Source organism: Rhincodon typus, chromosome 4 (assembly GCF_021869965.1).
Source record: "Rhincodon typus isolate 14 chromosome 4, sRhiTyp1.1, whole genome shotgun sequence".
Taxonomy (NCBI): Eukaryota; Metazoa; Chordata; class Chondrichthyes; order Orectolobiformes; family Rhincodontidae; genus Rhincodon; species Rhincodon typus.
Window position 1 is genome coordinate 85259313 of NC_063335.1, and position 14126 is coordinate 85273438.

At 41.5% G+C, this 14126-nt stretch overlaps 2 protein-coding genes across 2 annotated transcripts in view; one reads left to right on the forward strand and one right to left on the reverse strand.

Annotated features, from left to right (window-relative positions):
• Positions 1–631: 631 nt before the first annotated feature.
• gem (GTP binding protein overexpressed in skeletal muscle) lies at positions 632–13008 on the reverse strand. Its single transcript, XM_048596151.1, has 5 exons — positions 12985–13008; positions 12262–12271; positions 11751–11827; positions 10637–10841; positions 632–1276 (listed from the first exon to the last, which is right to left on the reverse strand). The coding sequence occupies exons 1-5, from the start codon at positions 13006–13008 to the stop codon at positions 999–1001; spliced, it is 594 nt and encodes a 197-aa protein (XP_048452108.1). The 3' UTR covers positions 632–998.
• A 191-nt stretch (positions 13009–13199) lies between these two features.
• The window catches only part of LOC125482973 (DNA repair and recombination protein RAD54B-like), a 28395-nt gene continuing 27468 nt past the window's right edge, over positions 13200–14126 (forward strand). The window contains exon 1 of the mRNA XM_048596152.1: positions 13200–13232. Coding sequence (XP_048452109.1) covers positions 13200–13232 — 33 coding nt within the window. The remainder of the gene's footprint in view (positions 13233–14126) is intronic.

Here is a 14126-nt window from a genome sequence, read left to right on the forward strand (position 1 = left end):
CCCTTCTCTCCTCCCAGCTATACCATGTAAACTACTGGAGATAGTTTGAGCAGTAAGACATTTGTTTTGTCAAGGAAGGAGACAGAAACTGCCAGATGTTCATCTCATAATTCCTAATGGCTGATATAGACCAACAATGTCAGATCTCGAAACATATTTCTTTTCTACCTTCTTCAGTGGGACAATTGATGGAAATTATCAACCTTATAGCAATGGCAAATCATTGTCCAGCAGGGTTTTTTTGGGTTAAAAACTCAACACTATTCATTTGGAGGATATTTACACAACCATACTAAATGATACGTCTATTTTTGATATGTCTGGTAAAGCGCTTTGTCGTTCTAACAGTAATCAAACACTCAAACACTGCCTAAACATTTCTTCACTTAGAGGAAGAAAATATTAATTTAATGTGATAAATATGGTTATGTAGCTGAACTGCAGTTGTCATGTTCCACCATCTGTGATAATAGAAAGTCATGACAGAACACAATTGTGACCTTTGGCTAACAACCATAGTGCACAGTATGGAATAGAACAAGCACAGTCAACCTCTATTTAATCTTACCATTAACTTTCTCTCTTTTTTTAAAAAAGCAGACATTCATACATTTAACAGTAGAAATGCCTGTAGTTTAAGACTTCCCTGCCACAATTTCTTTTGGAACATGTAACCCAGGTCCAATAGCATATTAATATTGGAGAAGCCTCACTGACAGACAATAGAGAAAATTCACCAACACGGGAAGTTGTGTGATTGTTAATTCAAACATATTGTAAACGTACTGAGTCCGATACGTTGTCATCTAATATAGATTGATTATTCCATAACCTTCCAATAATCCAAATGCAGAAAGTTTTAATGAAAGGACATCAATCTGAAGTATTTGTCTAACCATTGATGCTGCCAGTATTTCCAGCATTTTCAGTTTTTTATCCCTCACAATAATAGGTCGATGATTAACAGTCACTATTTTAATCATGTCTATCTATACGTTTTATAGTACAGAAAGATCATGACAAGATTTTGATCTCACTTTATAAGCCATTTTTTTATTGTTCTTTGCAACTATTCTATCCAAAAAGCGTCGGGCCTTCCTAGGGAAGCTCTCTCTTCTTTTGTACTGTGCCATTCTTCGTTCATTTACTTCTTTGCTGTCTCTCCTGAGCCGTACCTGTCGCACAATTCCTTCAAAGAGCTCTTGTACATTGTGCTGGACTGCAGCAGAGGTCTCGATGAACTTGCAGTCAAAAACAACGGCACAAGATCTGCCCTCTGCAAATGAAAAAAAATTCAATGTTTAGAAAAGAAGACATACATCTGCCTTCTGCTTAACAAAATAAGTTGTACCTTGTTCTTTGGCTGTTGCCAATCTGTACCTTAACAAGTACTGCCAGAATTCTTTGAAATTTTTTATATAAATTGCAAACTCTTTGATGTTTTGGTTAGAAGTTAGATTTTCCCCCAAATAAAGCAACTGCAACTGGGAATAATTGAGATTTATCCGATCGTGGACTGTGAACTGTGACCACTGCATTGGTTATTGCAACATTAGTGAGTGTTGCATTTACTGATATATCAACTGCTGAAACATGCTTAAGCAGTGTATTAATAAGTAATTCCTGCATTTCTGTTCTGTTTTATCAGATCAGAATATCTCAAATTGTCACGCACAACAAATCACTGCTGAAGTACAATAATAGTTATGCAAACAAAGCAGCCAATCTGAAGAGCGAAATGATGAATCAATTCAATTTCTGAGTGTATTTGTTGGGGAAAGTAGAAGTCGTTGGTTTTTTTTTGAAAACTGACATGAGAAATGCAGATCCATCATGCTATAAAGCCCCCACTTTAATTGGTTTCATCCGTTGTCTAAATATTGGCCAATCTTGATCATTCCTGTAAATTTTGAGGTATTGACTCCTGACCAGGACCCATAGCACCAAATGTTCTTAGTTATTTCCCCAAGTAGTTCATCAGCCCTGAGAGCAAGCGTCAGGAGGCCATATAACTGAAGTGGACTCCCATCCAACTCCTTATTGTGATCTTAATTGAAATTACTTTAGAGTTCAGACTCTCTAGGCAACAAAAACAGTAACAATAATAACAATTTAAATGCTGGTTATGAATGTTTACAATAACAGTACTCCTCCATGTAAACTAACAAAAACAGATTTTGAAAATTGGAAGCTCAGAGTAGGTTCTGAAATACACTCATCCTGATTCAACCAAACTCTACAGGGTCAGGGGAAATCCAACAATATATGTGTTTTTGGTGGTTTAAGACCCAGCTTGGAGTACTCTTCTCTCTAAAATGGTTGGTAAGATTAGCTAAAGGATATTGGAGGAGGGGGGTTGGAGAGAATGAGTAAGGGGTCTTGCAAAGAGGACTGTTCTTATATGTAAAAGAGGAACTGAATGGCTATTTAAAATCCTTTCAAATTTTTCTTGTTTATTTATTCATGGGATGTGAATGCTGATGGGAAGATTAGCATTTATTGTCTATTCCGAAGTGCCACTGGGAAGATGGTGAGCTACATTCTTGACAACTGCAGTCCATGTGATGTCACTCAGAGATAGCAAGAACTGCAGATGCTGGAGTCAGAGTCAATGTGGAGTTGGAGGAACACAGCAGGTCAGGCAGCATCAGAGGAGCAGGAAGTAGATGTTTCAGGTCAGGACCATTCATCAGAACTGGGGAGAGGAAGGGAGCTGGGAAATAAATAGAGGGAGGACGGGTGGGGCTGGTGGAAGGTAGGTGGGATGGTGAAAGGTGGATGCAGGTAGTGGGGAGTGGAGATTGGTCGGCAGGAAGGGTCGGGCAAATAGATGGAGAAGAAGATGGACAGGTTGTGTCAGGTCAAGGTAGTGAGAGGGAGGAGGCCTCCATCCAAGGCCCAAAACAAACTTTCCATATCCAACAGAGATTCACCTGTACATCCTCCGACCTGGTCTACTGTATCAGTTGCTCCTGACGTGGCCTCCTCTGCATTGGCGAGACCAAGCACAGACTCAGGGACCAATTTGTGCAGCATCTGCGCTCTGTACATAATAATCAACACTACCTTCCAGTCACAAACTGTTTTAACTCCCTCTCCCAATCCCTGGGTGACATGTGCATCCTGGGCCTCCTCCAGTGTCACAACGATGCCACACGCAAACTGAAGGAGCAGCACCTCATATTCTGCCTTGTAAGCCTTCAGCTTGAACATAGAATTCACCTGTTTCAAAATCTCCCCACCCCCAGCCTCATCCCATGTCCAACCCTCCTGCTCATCCCCACCTCCTTAACCTGACACAATCTGTCCATCTTCTTCCCTACCCTTCCCACTGACGAATTCCTACGACTCCTTACCTGCATCCACCTATCACCATCCCTCCTACCTTCCCCCACTCCCACCCCTCCTCCCTCTATTTATTTCCTAGCTCCCTTGACCCTCCTCAGTTCTGATTAAGGGTTCCGACCCAAAATGTCGACTTTCTTACTCTGCTGACGCTGACTTGCTGTGCTCCTCCAACTCCACACTGTGATGAGTTCATATGATATACCTAGACTGCTGCTAGTGAGGGAGATTTTGGATTTTGAACCAATGACACTAAAGGAATGGTGATCTTGTTCTAATTCAGGATGGTGTGTGCCTCAAAGGGGATGGTAGGAGGTAGTGCTGTCCTTGTCTTCAATGTATTAGATGAGGTTATCTTTTCTGTCATGTTGCTACACGTTCCCTGTTCACTGGTCCACATAGGCGCTATCTCAAGAGTCGGACATCTTCAATCCTGGTACTGGAGGGAAATTTAGAAAATTTTACATTGTTTGGGGTTTGTCCCTGCAATCCAGGTGACAGAATTCACTTGGCTATATCCTAATGTTTATATTAGGATCTTACAGCAGCCAACATCAGTTCTGTAGTGATTGAGACACATCTCACGGTCTCTTGATCAAACGGCTTGATCTAGATTATTAGACAATTCCTGTGTCTTCATCTGCAGCCATGTTCACAAATCAGCAAGGTTAGAGCAATGGAACTTACAGTCTAGGGACTACAGACTAAATAAGAAGCTACTATACTTTAGTTGAGCTTCTCTGGAAGAAACAATGATGAAGGTAACTAGCCTGCTTTTTCCTACCTACTTTGGTGTGACTTGCCTTCTCAGGGTCTGTTGAACAATGCCAGCAAGCATGTGCAGATGATCTACTTCAGCTTTCAGGCTGCGAGTTAACAGTTCTGCAAGCTGCGATACATAAGGGATCCAAACTTGTTATGGAGAGAGCATTCTCAGATTGGACAAGCATATTTCAGCTGCTACGTAATACAGAGCATGGGCAGCTGTTCGCAATGCTCTTGAGTCAGTTCTCCATTTAATGTTGGCGAGCTTCCATAAAAATTTGATTTTGGTTGTCACCACTTTGATGGCATGATCTTTGAAACTTGGAATGCAACGTAACATTACTCCAAGGTATATAGGCTTAATTTTGTGAGGGGGCATTCTCTCATACAGGCGCATATTAAGTTCATGCTTTGCATCCATATTCCCAAGATTAAAAGAACTGATCTGTGACTTTTCAGGTTTGGCCTGCAGACGAATAATTGCATTGCAGTTGGTTAGGTCAGATAGAGCATCACCAAGGGATTTCTGTACTATAATTAACAATTGATACTGAGATGTTATTCACAGATCATTACCATAAAGAAAATCTTACGTGGACGAATGGGTCAGTCACTGGTACAAACAGCAAACAATAAGGTTGTGAGAGCACTATCTTAGATAAGCCACTTTTCCATACGTGCCAGTTGCTTTCCTTGTAATTTTGGTCAACAAGAAATATTTGTTGGCTAGTATGTTGCTTAACAGTGCAGTCAATCTGGTTTATTCGATGATATGGAATGACCTTGTGCAAAGATCTGATTATTGACTGTTTTATATGAGCAGATGAATCCACAAAAGTGGAGTCTGTAATTAGTTTCATCACGCAACCTTCCTCAATAAGTCAGATGGGATTTAAAAGTTACCTTGTACAAGATTCCCCTGGTCTGAAACCCAGTTGTTCAGAGGATGAGAAATTCAGCTAAAAAGGGGAGCATGGAATTTAAGATGAATCTTTTGAACAGTCTGTAGCCGTGGCAGAGATTTATCTTGAAGCTCTTAGAGCTGACTGAGTCTTTGCTTGGCATTAGAATTACCACTATTCTTGTATGTCTTCACAATTTTCAAATTTTGTTTCCTACTAAGCAATAGGAGGAAGCAATGGCCTAGTAGTATTATCGCTGGGCTGTTAATCCAGAGACCTGGATAACATTCTGGCAACCTGGGTTCGAATCCTGCCACAGCAGATGGTGGAATTTGAATTCAATAAAAATATCTGGAATTAAGAATCTAATAATGGCCATAAATCCATTGCCGATTATTGGGAAAAACCCATCTTGTTCCAGCGTCCTTTAGGGAAGAAAACTGCCATCCTTACCTGGTCTGGCCTACATGTGACTCCAGACCCACAGCAATGTAGTTGACTCTGAACTGCCCTCTGGGCAATTAGGGATGGGCAATAAATGTTGCCTAGCCAGCGACGCCCTTGTCCCATTAATAAATAAAGAAAAAAAATACCATGTCACCATAGCACGGCGAGAGGTTTAACATGCTTGACTTGTTCACATGACTGACATTTTAAAATGTCATTTTTATGCTGAACTTGGAATGGGTTTTGTACATTTGAAATTTTCTGCAGATCTTGGGTATTTTTACCTTGATGGGATAACGATTTGGGTTATCTTTGCTGTTTGAAACCTTGGAAGGTAGCGTTGAGGAAGCCTTGACAAGTTGCTGCACTTTATCATGTAGATGGTACACATTGCAGCCACTGTGCACCAATAGTGGAGGAAGGTGGTGCATAGAACCCAGTTAAGCAAACTGCTTTGTCTATACGGTTTTGAGTTTTGTTGAATGTTCTTCGATCTACAATTGTCTGGGCAAGTACCTTGTAAATGCTGGATAAGCATTGAAGAATCAGCAGGTGAATTTCTCCTCACCGAATTTCCAGCTTGTGACTGTATTTGTACTTATATGGTTGATTAAGTTAGATTTCTGGTCAATGGTGAACCCCAGCATTCTTTAAATGAGGATTCAGCATTGGTAAATGCCAAGGGGAGATGGTTGGATTCTTTCTTGAGTGTTACCTGTCACTGGCCACGAGAAACTTCACAAGTCTAAAAGGTCTTGTAGTCACTCAACCAGCCAGGTTTGTTTTTGGTGAAGGGGTGGGGGTGAGAGGGGGGTTGGGGCGGTGGTGGTGTGGTGAAAGGGCAGCATATAAACCAAAATAAAGCAGGTGTCCAGCCCATCACCTTCCATCTACACCTGAACTCAACCAGTGTGTGGGTGAGTGGGTGCCAAACTCAGCAGCCCACATCATCACATAGAAGTAAAGGTCTACTGTGTTTGTTAAAACCTCAACTGGCCCAGTATTACCCTACCTAATACAACTGGCATGGACAAGCAGACAGGAGTGGGCAACCTGTTTTTCTGAGTTTATAAAAGCTTAGGAGAGGTGGTACTATTTTTGAAGTGTGCCCTTTGCATAGCAGAGGAATCCCCAAAAGATAGTACCCACGCATCCTTTCTCCATGCATTATCTTTCAAATCTGCCCTTCACCCTCTCGAATCCCACCTTGAGTTCAACAAAACCAATCTGCCCAAGGCTCCCTGTCTATCTAGGTCCAAGGATTCATGCGGCTTTCATGCTGGGACAGATTGCAGCCCCCAACAGTTCATATTATGGTACTGCCAGGATTGCTGAAGATGTTGGCTCTCAGATTGACTGACATCTTCAGAGATTGCAACTTTCCCCCACCCTATGCACCAACCCAGACACCCACAGCATGTTAGGGCTGTGAAACAGACTTATTTGGAGTCTGCCTGCTCACTGTTATATTTCCTTTCAGAGTGATGAGCCATCTGCATTGGTATACATTGACTGTTTCAGTTTCTGAGAAGTTTTAATAGTACTGAACGTTCTGCAATCATCTGCAAATATCTGACATCATGTGGGAGGGAAGGTCATTGACAAAGCGTAAACGTGGTTGATCAGAGGATACTACTTGGAGTAGTAAAGCTATGTCCTGGAGCTGAGATGACTGACCTCCTACAGACACAACCATTGTATTTTGTCACTTCCAACCAATTAAGAGATTCCACCGAACACCTCCCACCCCTGATTTCTACTGATTCTAATTTTGCTGGAGATGCTTGATGTCACATTTGGATCAAATGCTGCCATGGTGTTACAGAAAGTCTCGCTGACTTCCCTTCTCACCTCTGGAATTTAGCTCGCTTCCAAATGTTGTAAATTAGGTGTGGCGAACAGTGGCACTGGAGGAATCTAAACTGAGTATTGATGAGGAGGTTGGCATTTGACTGGACTGTTTGATAACCCTAACAACACCACCCTCCATCACTTTGCTGTTTTTGAGAATAGATTACAGAGTGATAACTGGCTGGATTACATTCACCCTGCTTCTCATGGGCATGTCACACCAGGGTATATTTTTTTGGATTTCAAGGTTAATTATTACCAGCACTATGGGTGTACTGGCACAATCTGGCTACTGGAGCAGCTACTTCTGAAGCACAAATCTTCAGTATAATAACTTGGATACTGTCAGGCTGTTGGGGACTCCTCAGCCATTTTCTAACATCAGTGTCTGGGCATGAACTGAAGCGTTGGGCATGTAACAGTGCAGTCCTGGAACAGGATATATTGCTTTAGTTTTCCTCTTTTTTTTGAGATTGAAGTTATTGCATGCATTGGAGAACAAATCCATATTACATTGCATGTTTAATTCCGGATGAGCAACCGATCACAGTTCCTGGCAAACAGGAAATTGCAACGTATGTTCTTGCAGATCTTAATCTTTGCCTAGTCTTCTCAGATTGAGCATCTTCTCATCCATGTGACATATGATTTCACTGTTATGGAAGGCACTGGACATCATGGCCAAAAGATCCATACTGTAGAGGGTTGGTGCCAGCATGCAGCTCTGTTTAACTCCATTAGTGACTACGAATGGGTCAGAAGACACCATTACCCAAGACAAGCACAGGCAAGTTGTCTCTTAAATAGGACTCTTAAATCATTCAGGTGAAGTTCTCAGAGCAAATAAATTTATCCATTACTTTCCAAAGGTCCTCACTGCTGACTGCATCAAAGGCTTTGGTCAAGTCAACAAAATGGTGTAGAGGTCCAACAGAGGTACTGCCACACACAATGACGTGAGACTGGACTTTGTCTCGAAAAGGACTGCGCAGCAGAATCTTTTACCAATAGTGCCATGCACACATGCATTTGCAATAGGTAGGTTGATGAGAATGAAGTAGTTTTTTGTCCCCCCCCCATTTTTGGTTCCTTCACCTCCTGACGCAGGTCCAGTCTGTCAGATATGTCGTTCAGAATTTGATCAACTTGACCAGTGGTACTACCAAGCCATCTTGGTAATGGACACTGAAATTCTGCACCCCGAGTACATTTTGTGTCATTGCCACTATCAACATGTCTTCTAAGTGGTGTTTACATTGGTAGTGTTTAACAGCCTGATATCCATATGTTGATCAGGCAGCAAAAGACTTTCGACCTTTACAACGGTTTTACTGTAAATCTATACTTTAGCACAAACACCAGTGCCTATCTTTGCCTTCTGGGTCTCTTCTCTGTCCAGAAGCCAAAATCCACACTGATAAAGAATAAGGTTCCTTTTCAAAAATGTACCCAAATATCAATGTACAAACTGATCTAACTAAGTAGACAGCTCCTTTTCTTTTTGTTTATTATTTAGAAGTGTTGTCACACACAATCAAATGGCTTTTTCCCACCACCAAAGCACCAACAGTACTTTTTTCCATCTATTAAGCACCACCTGCAAATCAGTCTTGTTTCTAACTGAATAATTTATGTGCAAAGCCCTTATTGACCACCAAAAAAGTGAGGGGGGGAGGTAGGGAGAGAGGGCAGGGGCTAATTCAAAATGGAAGTGGAGGGGAAAATAAAGCACTGTATTCCTCAAGGCATTGAGAGCATTGATGGACACTGCATGCTCCATCTCTAAGGACAGCCAGGCACAAATGTAACTGTGGAAGAGGAGTAAAGAAGACAGATCATTTTTTTCCTGTCCAGAAGTGCTATTATGCACAACTGAATGACCATCCCACCACCAATATCACCATGTCTTTTATTGCTTTTTTTCTACACTAGTAATTACCACCTGTGTAACCAACTGAATATTTACAAACAAAGCCCATTATGGGTAATGCAATCCATGAAAGGTGAGGGACATCAGGAAGGGACTAAATCAAAATGGAGTTGGAGGGGGAAATAAAGCACTGTATTCCCCCATGGTGCCCACCTTTCTGTAAAGGCAGTGAGAGCATTGATGGACACTGCATGCTCCCTCTCCAAGGACACCTAGGCACAAATGTAACTGCAGAAGAGGGGCAGGCAGTCGGCAAACGTGAACCCCTCCACAGCCCACTGCCTGGATCCATTTATCGCCAACCTGGCCGGACCCAGGAGCAGGCTCATGACAAGGTCCTCCCATCTACCCACACTCCTCCACACTGGATGTCCAAAGATCAGGAGCGTGGGGCTGAAGTGCAGCGAAAAACACAACAAAAGATTTCCCAAATAATTAAAATGTGAGTGCAAATGCCCACGACCAATGTATACCTGGTCCACGGACTCTATATTGCCACAAAATGAACCGTTGGACTGGGAGTCCATGAACTGCTGCAATGTGCAGTTGGAAGGGACTGCTACGCGTAACACCCTCCATCTCGGGTCTCCGAAGGAAAAAGGGAGGCTTCAGATGTACAGAGCCCTCCATTTGGGATCCCTGCTGCCTGGCAACAAATAAGCTAAGAAGACAGGTCTTAAATGAACATCCAATGACTATTACCTGCCTTCAATCATTACTGGAGCTATTCTGATTAACTGCTCCCTGCCTTCTCTTCCTACCTCTCCCTGACATTTGGCGTTATTGCATCGCCCTTAAATTAATACATTAGGCTGTTACTTGACAAATCTGTGGAACGCACAAGTCCGCTGATGCTAGTGAGGAAAATTCGGCAAGGTCAACTAGGCTACGTGTCTTTGTTGTGTCTTACGTCTAAGTCAATGTTGGATGGCTTTACTCTCATTCAACTTTTCTGCAGCAGTTTGACGCAATTTGTTTGCGAGGTCATTTCAGAACCAAAGTGCTGGGGATCTGGAGTGTCATTTGACCAGATAGAGTCTGGGTGGCAGACTTCTTTTGCTGAAGGACTGAAGTGAACCAAAGGGATTTTTAAGACAATCTGGTAGTTTAATTTACTGATACCAGCTTTACGTTTCAGAATATTAAACTAAAAAAATTGAAATTTCCCCAGCTGCCGTAGTGGGATTTGAAGCATTGGTCCAGATCTCCGGATTACTGATCCAGAATTATCACTATATGGCAATGAGGTTCCAAGCCTGAACCTGAGTACTGTATAAACCTCCATATTTGTCGCTGACACCAGAAGAACTAGGAGGAATATGCTGCACCTAAAAAAAAATTGAGAATCAGCTTATTCACATCCCATTCTAGAGTACTGAGTAAAGAGAAGACATACCTGCCACAGAAACTTCTCGACATCGCACAAGATCACATTTATTCCCGACTAATATAATTGGAATATCCTCAGCCTGTCGTGTTCTCCGGAGTTGGATGCGAAGCTCAGAAGCTTTCTCAAAGCTTGCTCTGTCAGTGATGGAGTAGACAATGAGATATGCATCGCCTATCAGCATACAGTGATCCTGTTTCCAGTTATCTTCATCCTACCAGCAGACAAAAGTAAAGACTAAAACATCAGCTTCTCTTTTAATTTTACAAATAGAAACTCTAACCCTAACCCTATTTCTAGAAAAATTATTGGATGCAACAACTGAAAGAATACGTTTTACAGTTTACAGGCTGCTGTGAATTACAATGCAAGAGTAACCAGCTGTTAAGGAAACAACTGAACAGAAACTGCAGCTGGTACTATTTACTCAGAACAACTAATTTATCGTTAGGTCTAGAAATTGTTGGCAAAATCCTCATGAAGCAAAATGTACTGCATATTTAACGCTTTCACACCTGTCCTTAGCATGTGGCTTTTCTGGATTATTTTCTGTACACAGATTCCTCACAGTCATTAACATCAAATTACTGCATCCTTTTTAGGTGTTTGGTTTGAATAATTCATGATCAAATTGCGCTTTTCTTTTAAGTAATAATTTATCCATGAAAACACAATTAAAATCTGTTTGCATAATGTGTGTGTCATCAGCATCAACAGTCATCAGCAGTTGATGGAGGGTGGGCAGCATTATATGAAATTTCTTGTACGCAAAACAAAACTTGGTACAGTTTTGGAAGAAATTTGCCACAATCTTAACAATGGCTCCTTTTCTGGAAAAGTTTAAGGCCACCTCTGTCATATTTGTGTTTATATAGTTTTCTTGTTGCAGCAACTCAAAATATCCTACATAGCAATTTTTTCCTCCAGATGTGGTGGCTGTTATGTTAGCAGGGTTAACGTTTGTTGTTAGGTTACTTTACCAGGGACATAAAACATGCAGTGTAGCACTAAGGTTAGCTTTCCAGGCTTAGCATGTGTCACTATAGGAGAAATCCACCACTGAATACTACATGTCCAACACATACACTTGCATTCTAAGCATCAAAAAAAATTGCTGTACTACCTTATTTTCCCACGTGTCCATCACAATAAGGGTAGCTCCCTCCCCATCTACGGTGATTGTTCGCTCATAAGTGTCTTCTACAAAGAGGGAGGAAAATGATATTTATAATGAACATATTATGGAAATTCAGCATTTTAATAAAAAAAAGGATCAATGTTAATTAACTAATATAGATAGCTGCTGAGGTACACTTTACGGCACTGACAAACTACTATAAATGTCCTTGACAGATTTGGTCTTTAGCTCATTCCCAAATTTTGTCGCTACTTTGTTACTTGCTGCGCTTTCAGCCGTCTATTAATGGCTTTCTCTCAATAAGCCCCTTCTCTTCCTGTTGTGCTGCAAGTCAGTATTTGAAATCTACCTCACAGACTGAGCTTTGGCCACCTGCGTTAATGTTTCCTTATGTGGTCAGGCAACACATTTTTGGGAAGCCTTGCTATGCAACACCTTGGGATTGTTTTATGATGCTATGCATGTATTTAAGTCATTGTGAGGTTTCAGTGGTTACCTATAGTGCACTAGAAAAAAAACGAGTCATACTTAAAGGCACATTGCCAACAATGTACAGCTATATAGAGGGTTCCATCATGTTATTTAGAGTCACAAGTGTTTCAAAGCACTGCAAGAGGACCCTTTGGTCCATCGTGTCTATGCCAGTCATCAAGCATCTACCTACTCTAGTCCCATTTTCCAGCATTTGGCCCATAGCCCTGCATGCTATGGTGTTTCAAGTGTTCATCTAATACTTCGTAAATGTCGTGATGGCTCCCATCTCTACCAGCCTATCAGGCAGTGAATTCCAGATACCCACCAATCTCTGAGTGAAGAATGTCTTTCTTACACGCCCTCTGAACTTCCCGCTCCTTACATTAAGTCTATGCCCCTTGGGAATTGATCCTGCCACTAATGGGAAAGGTTTCTCTCTATCTATTTATGTTTCTCATTACTTTGTACACCTCAATCAGGTTCCCCCTCAGCCTTCTGGGGACAACAGCTCCAGCCTATCCAGCCTCTCTTCATAGCTGATTTTCTCCAGACCAGGCAACATCCTGGTGAAAACAAAAAGAACTGTGGATGCTGTAAATCAGAAACAAAAACAGAAACTGCTAGATGAGCTCAGCAGGTCTGGCAGCATCTGTGGAGAGAAATCAGATCTGAGGACGGGTCACTCAACCTGAAACGTTAACTCCGATTTCTCTCCACAGATGCTGCCAGACCTGCTGAGCTTTACCAGCAATTTCTGTTTCTGTAACATCCTGGCGAATATCTTCTACACCCTCTCTGGCACAATTACATCCATCCTATAGCTAAACTATAATGTTCTAAAAAGCCATTTTGAAAAAAATTACATTTAAAACACTGTCAAACACTGGATACTGATGGTATAATTAAATAACTTTTTAGGAGAGGCTTTGAAAAATACATTTGGACAGCTCTATTTCTGACATGCGGCTTCAGCAAGAAATATACAAGACAGAGGTACACTGGGAAAGCCGTACGATAAAACTCCCAGTGGTATAACAGATTGGACACAGCAAAGAATATGGAACCTGACAACATCCAAACCATCAAATTAAAGCCCTATCAGCAATATGATGGAAGGGGATATCAACAGTATTATCTAGCAATACTCACGCAGCAATAACTGATGCTCAGTTTGAATCCAAATGAGCACTCAGTTCCACATCTCATTCCTGCCTGATCTGACCTTTTCAGGAAGGCAGCATTTGATGAAGTATTGCATTTAGAAGATTAAGAGGTGATCTGATCAAAATCTTCAAGATATTATCAGGGAAAGACAGTGGATAAAGATAAACTCTTTCCACTGGTTGGAATTTCCAGAATTAAGGGGCATAGTCTAAAAATTAGGGCCAGACTGCTCAAGAGAGACGTTAGGGCACAAGGGGCAACAGAGATTTGGAACTCTCTGCCATAAATGGCAGATGATGTTAGATCAGTTGTTAAGTTTGAATCTGAGATAGGTTTTTTTTGTTAAGCAAAGGTATTAAGAGATTTTGGTCAAGAATGGTATATGGATTTAGGCCACAGATCAGCCAAGATCTCATTGACTGGTGGAACAGGTTCAAGAAGTTGAATGGTCTACTCCTGTTCCTATACTTAAAATCAATAAAAATCAGGGGCAAACTCTCCACTGGAGTCATACTATCAAAAGAAGATGGTTGTGATTGATGAAGGTCATTCATCTGACTCTTAGGGCATCACTACAAGAGTTCCTCAGGATAGTGTCTTCTGCTGCTTCATCAATTATCTTATTTCCAAAGTAAAGGCAAAAATGGGAGATGTCTGTTAACGGTTGCAATACACTCAGGAACATTCATGACTTGCAAGTTACTGAAGCAGTCTGTGTCCACA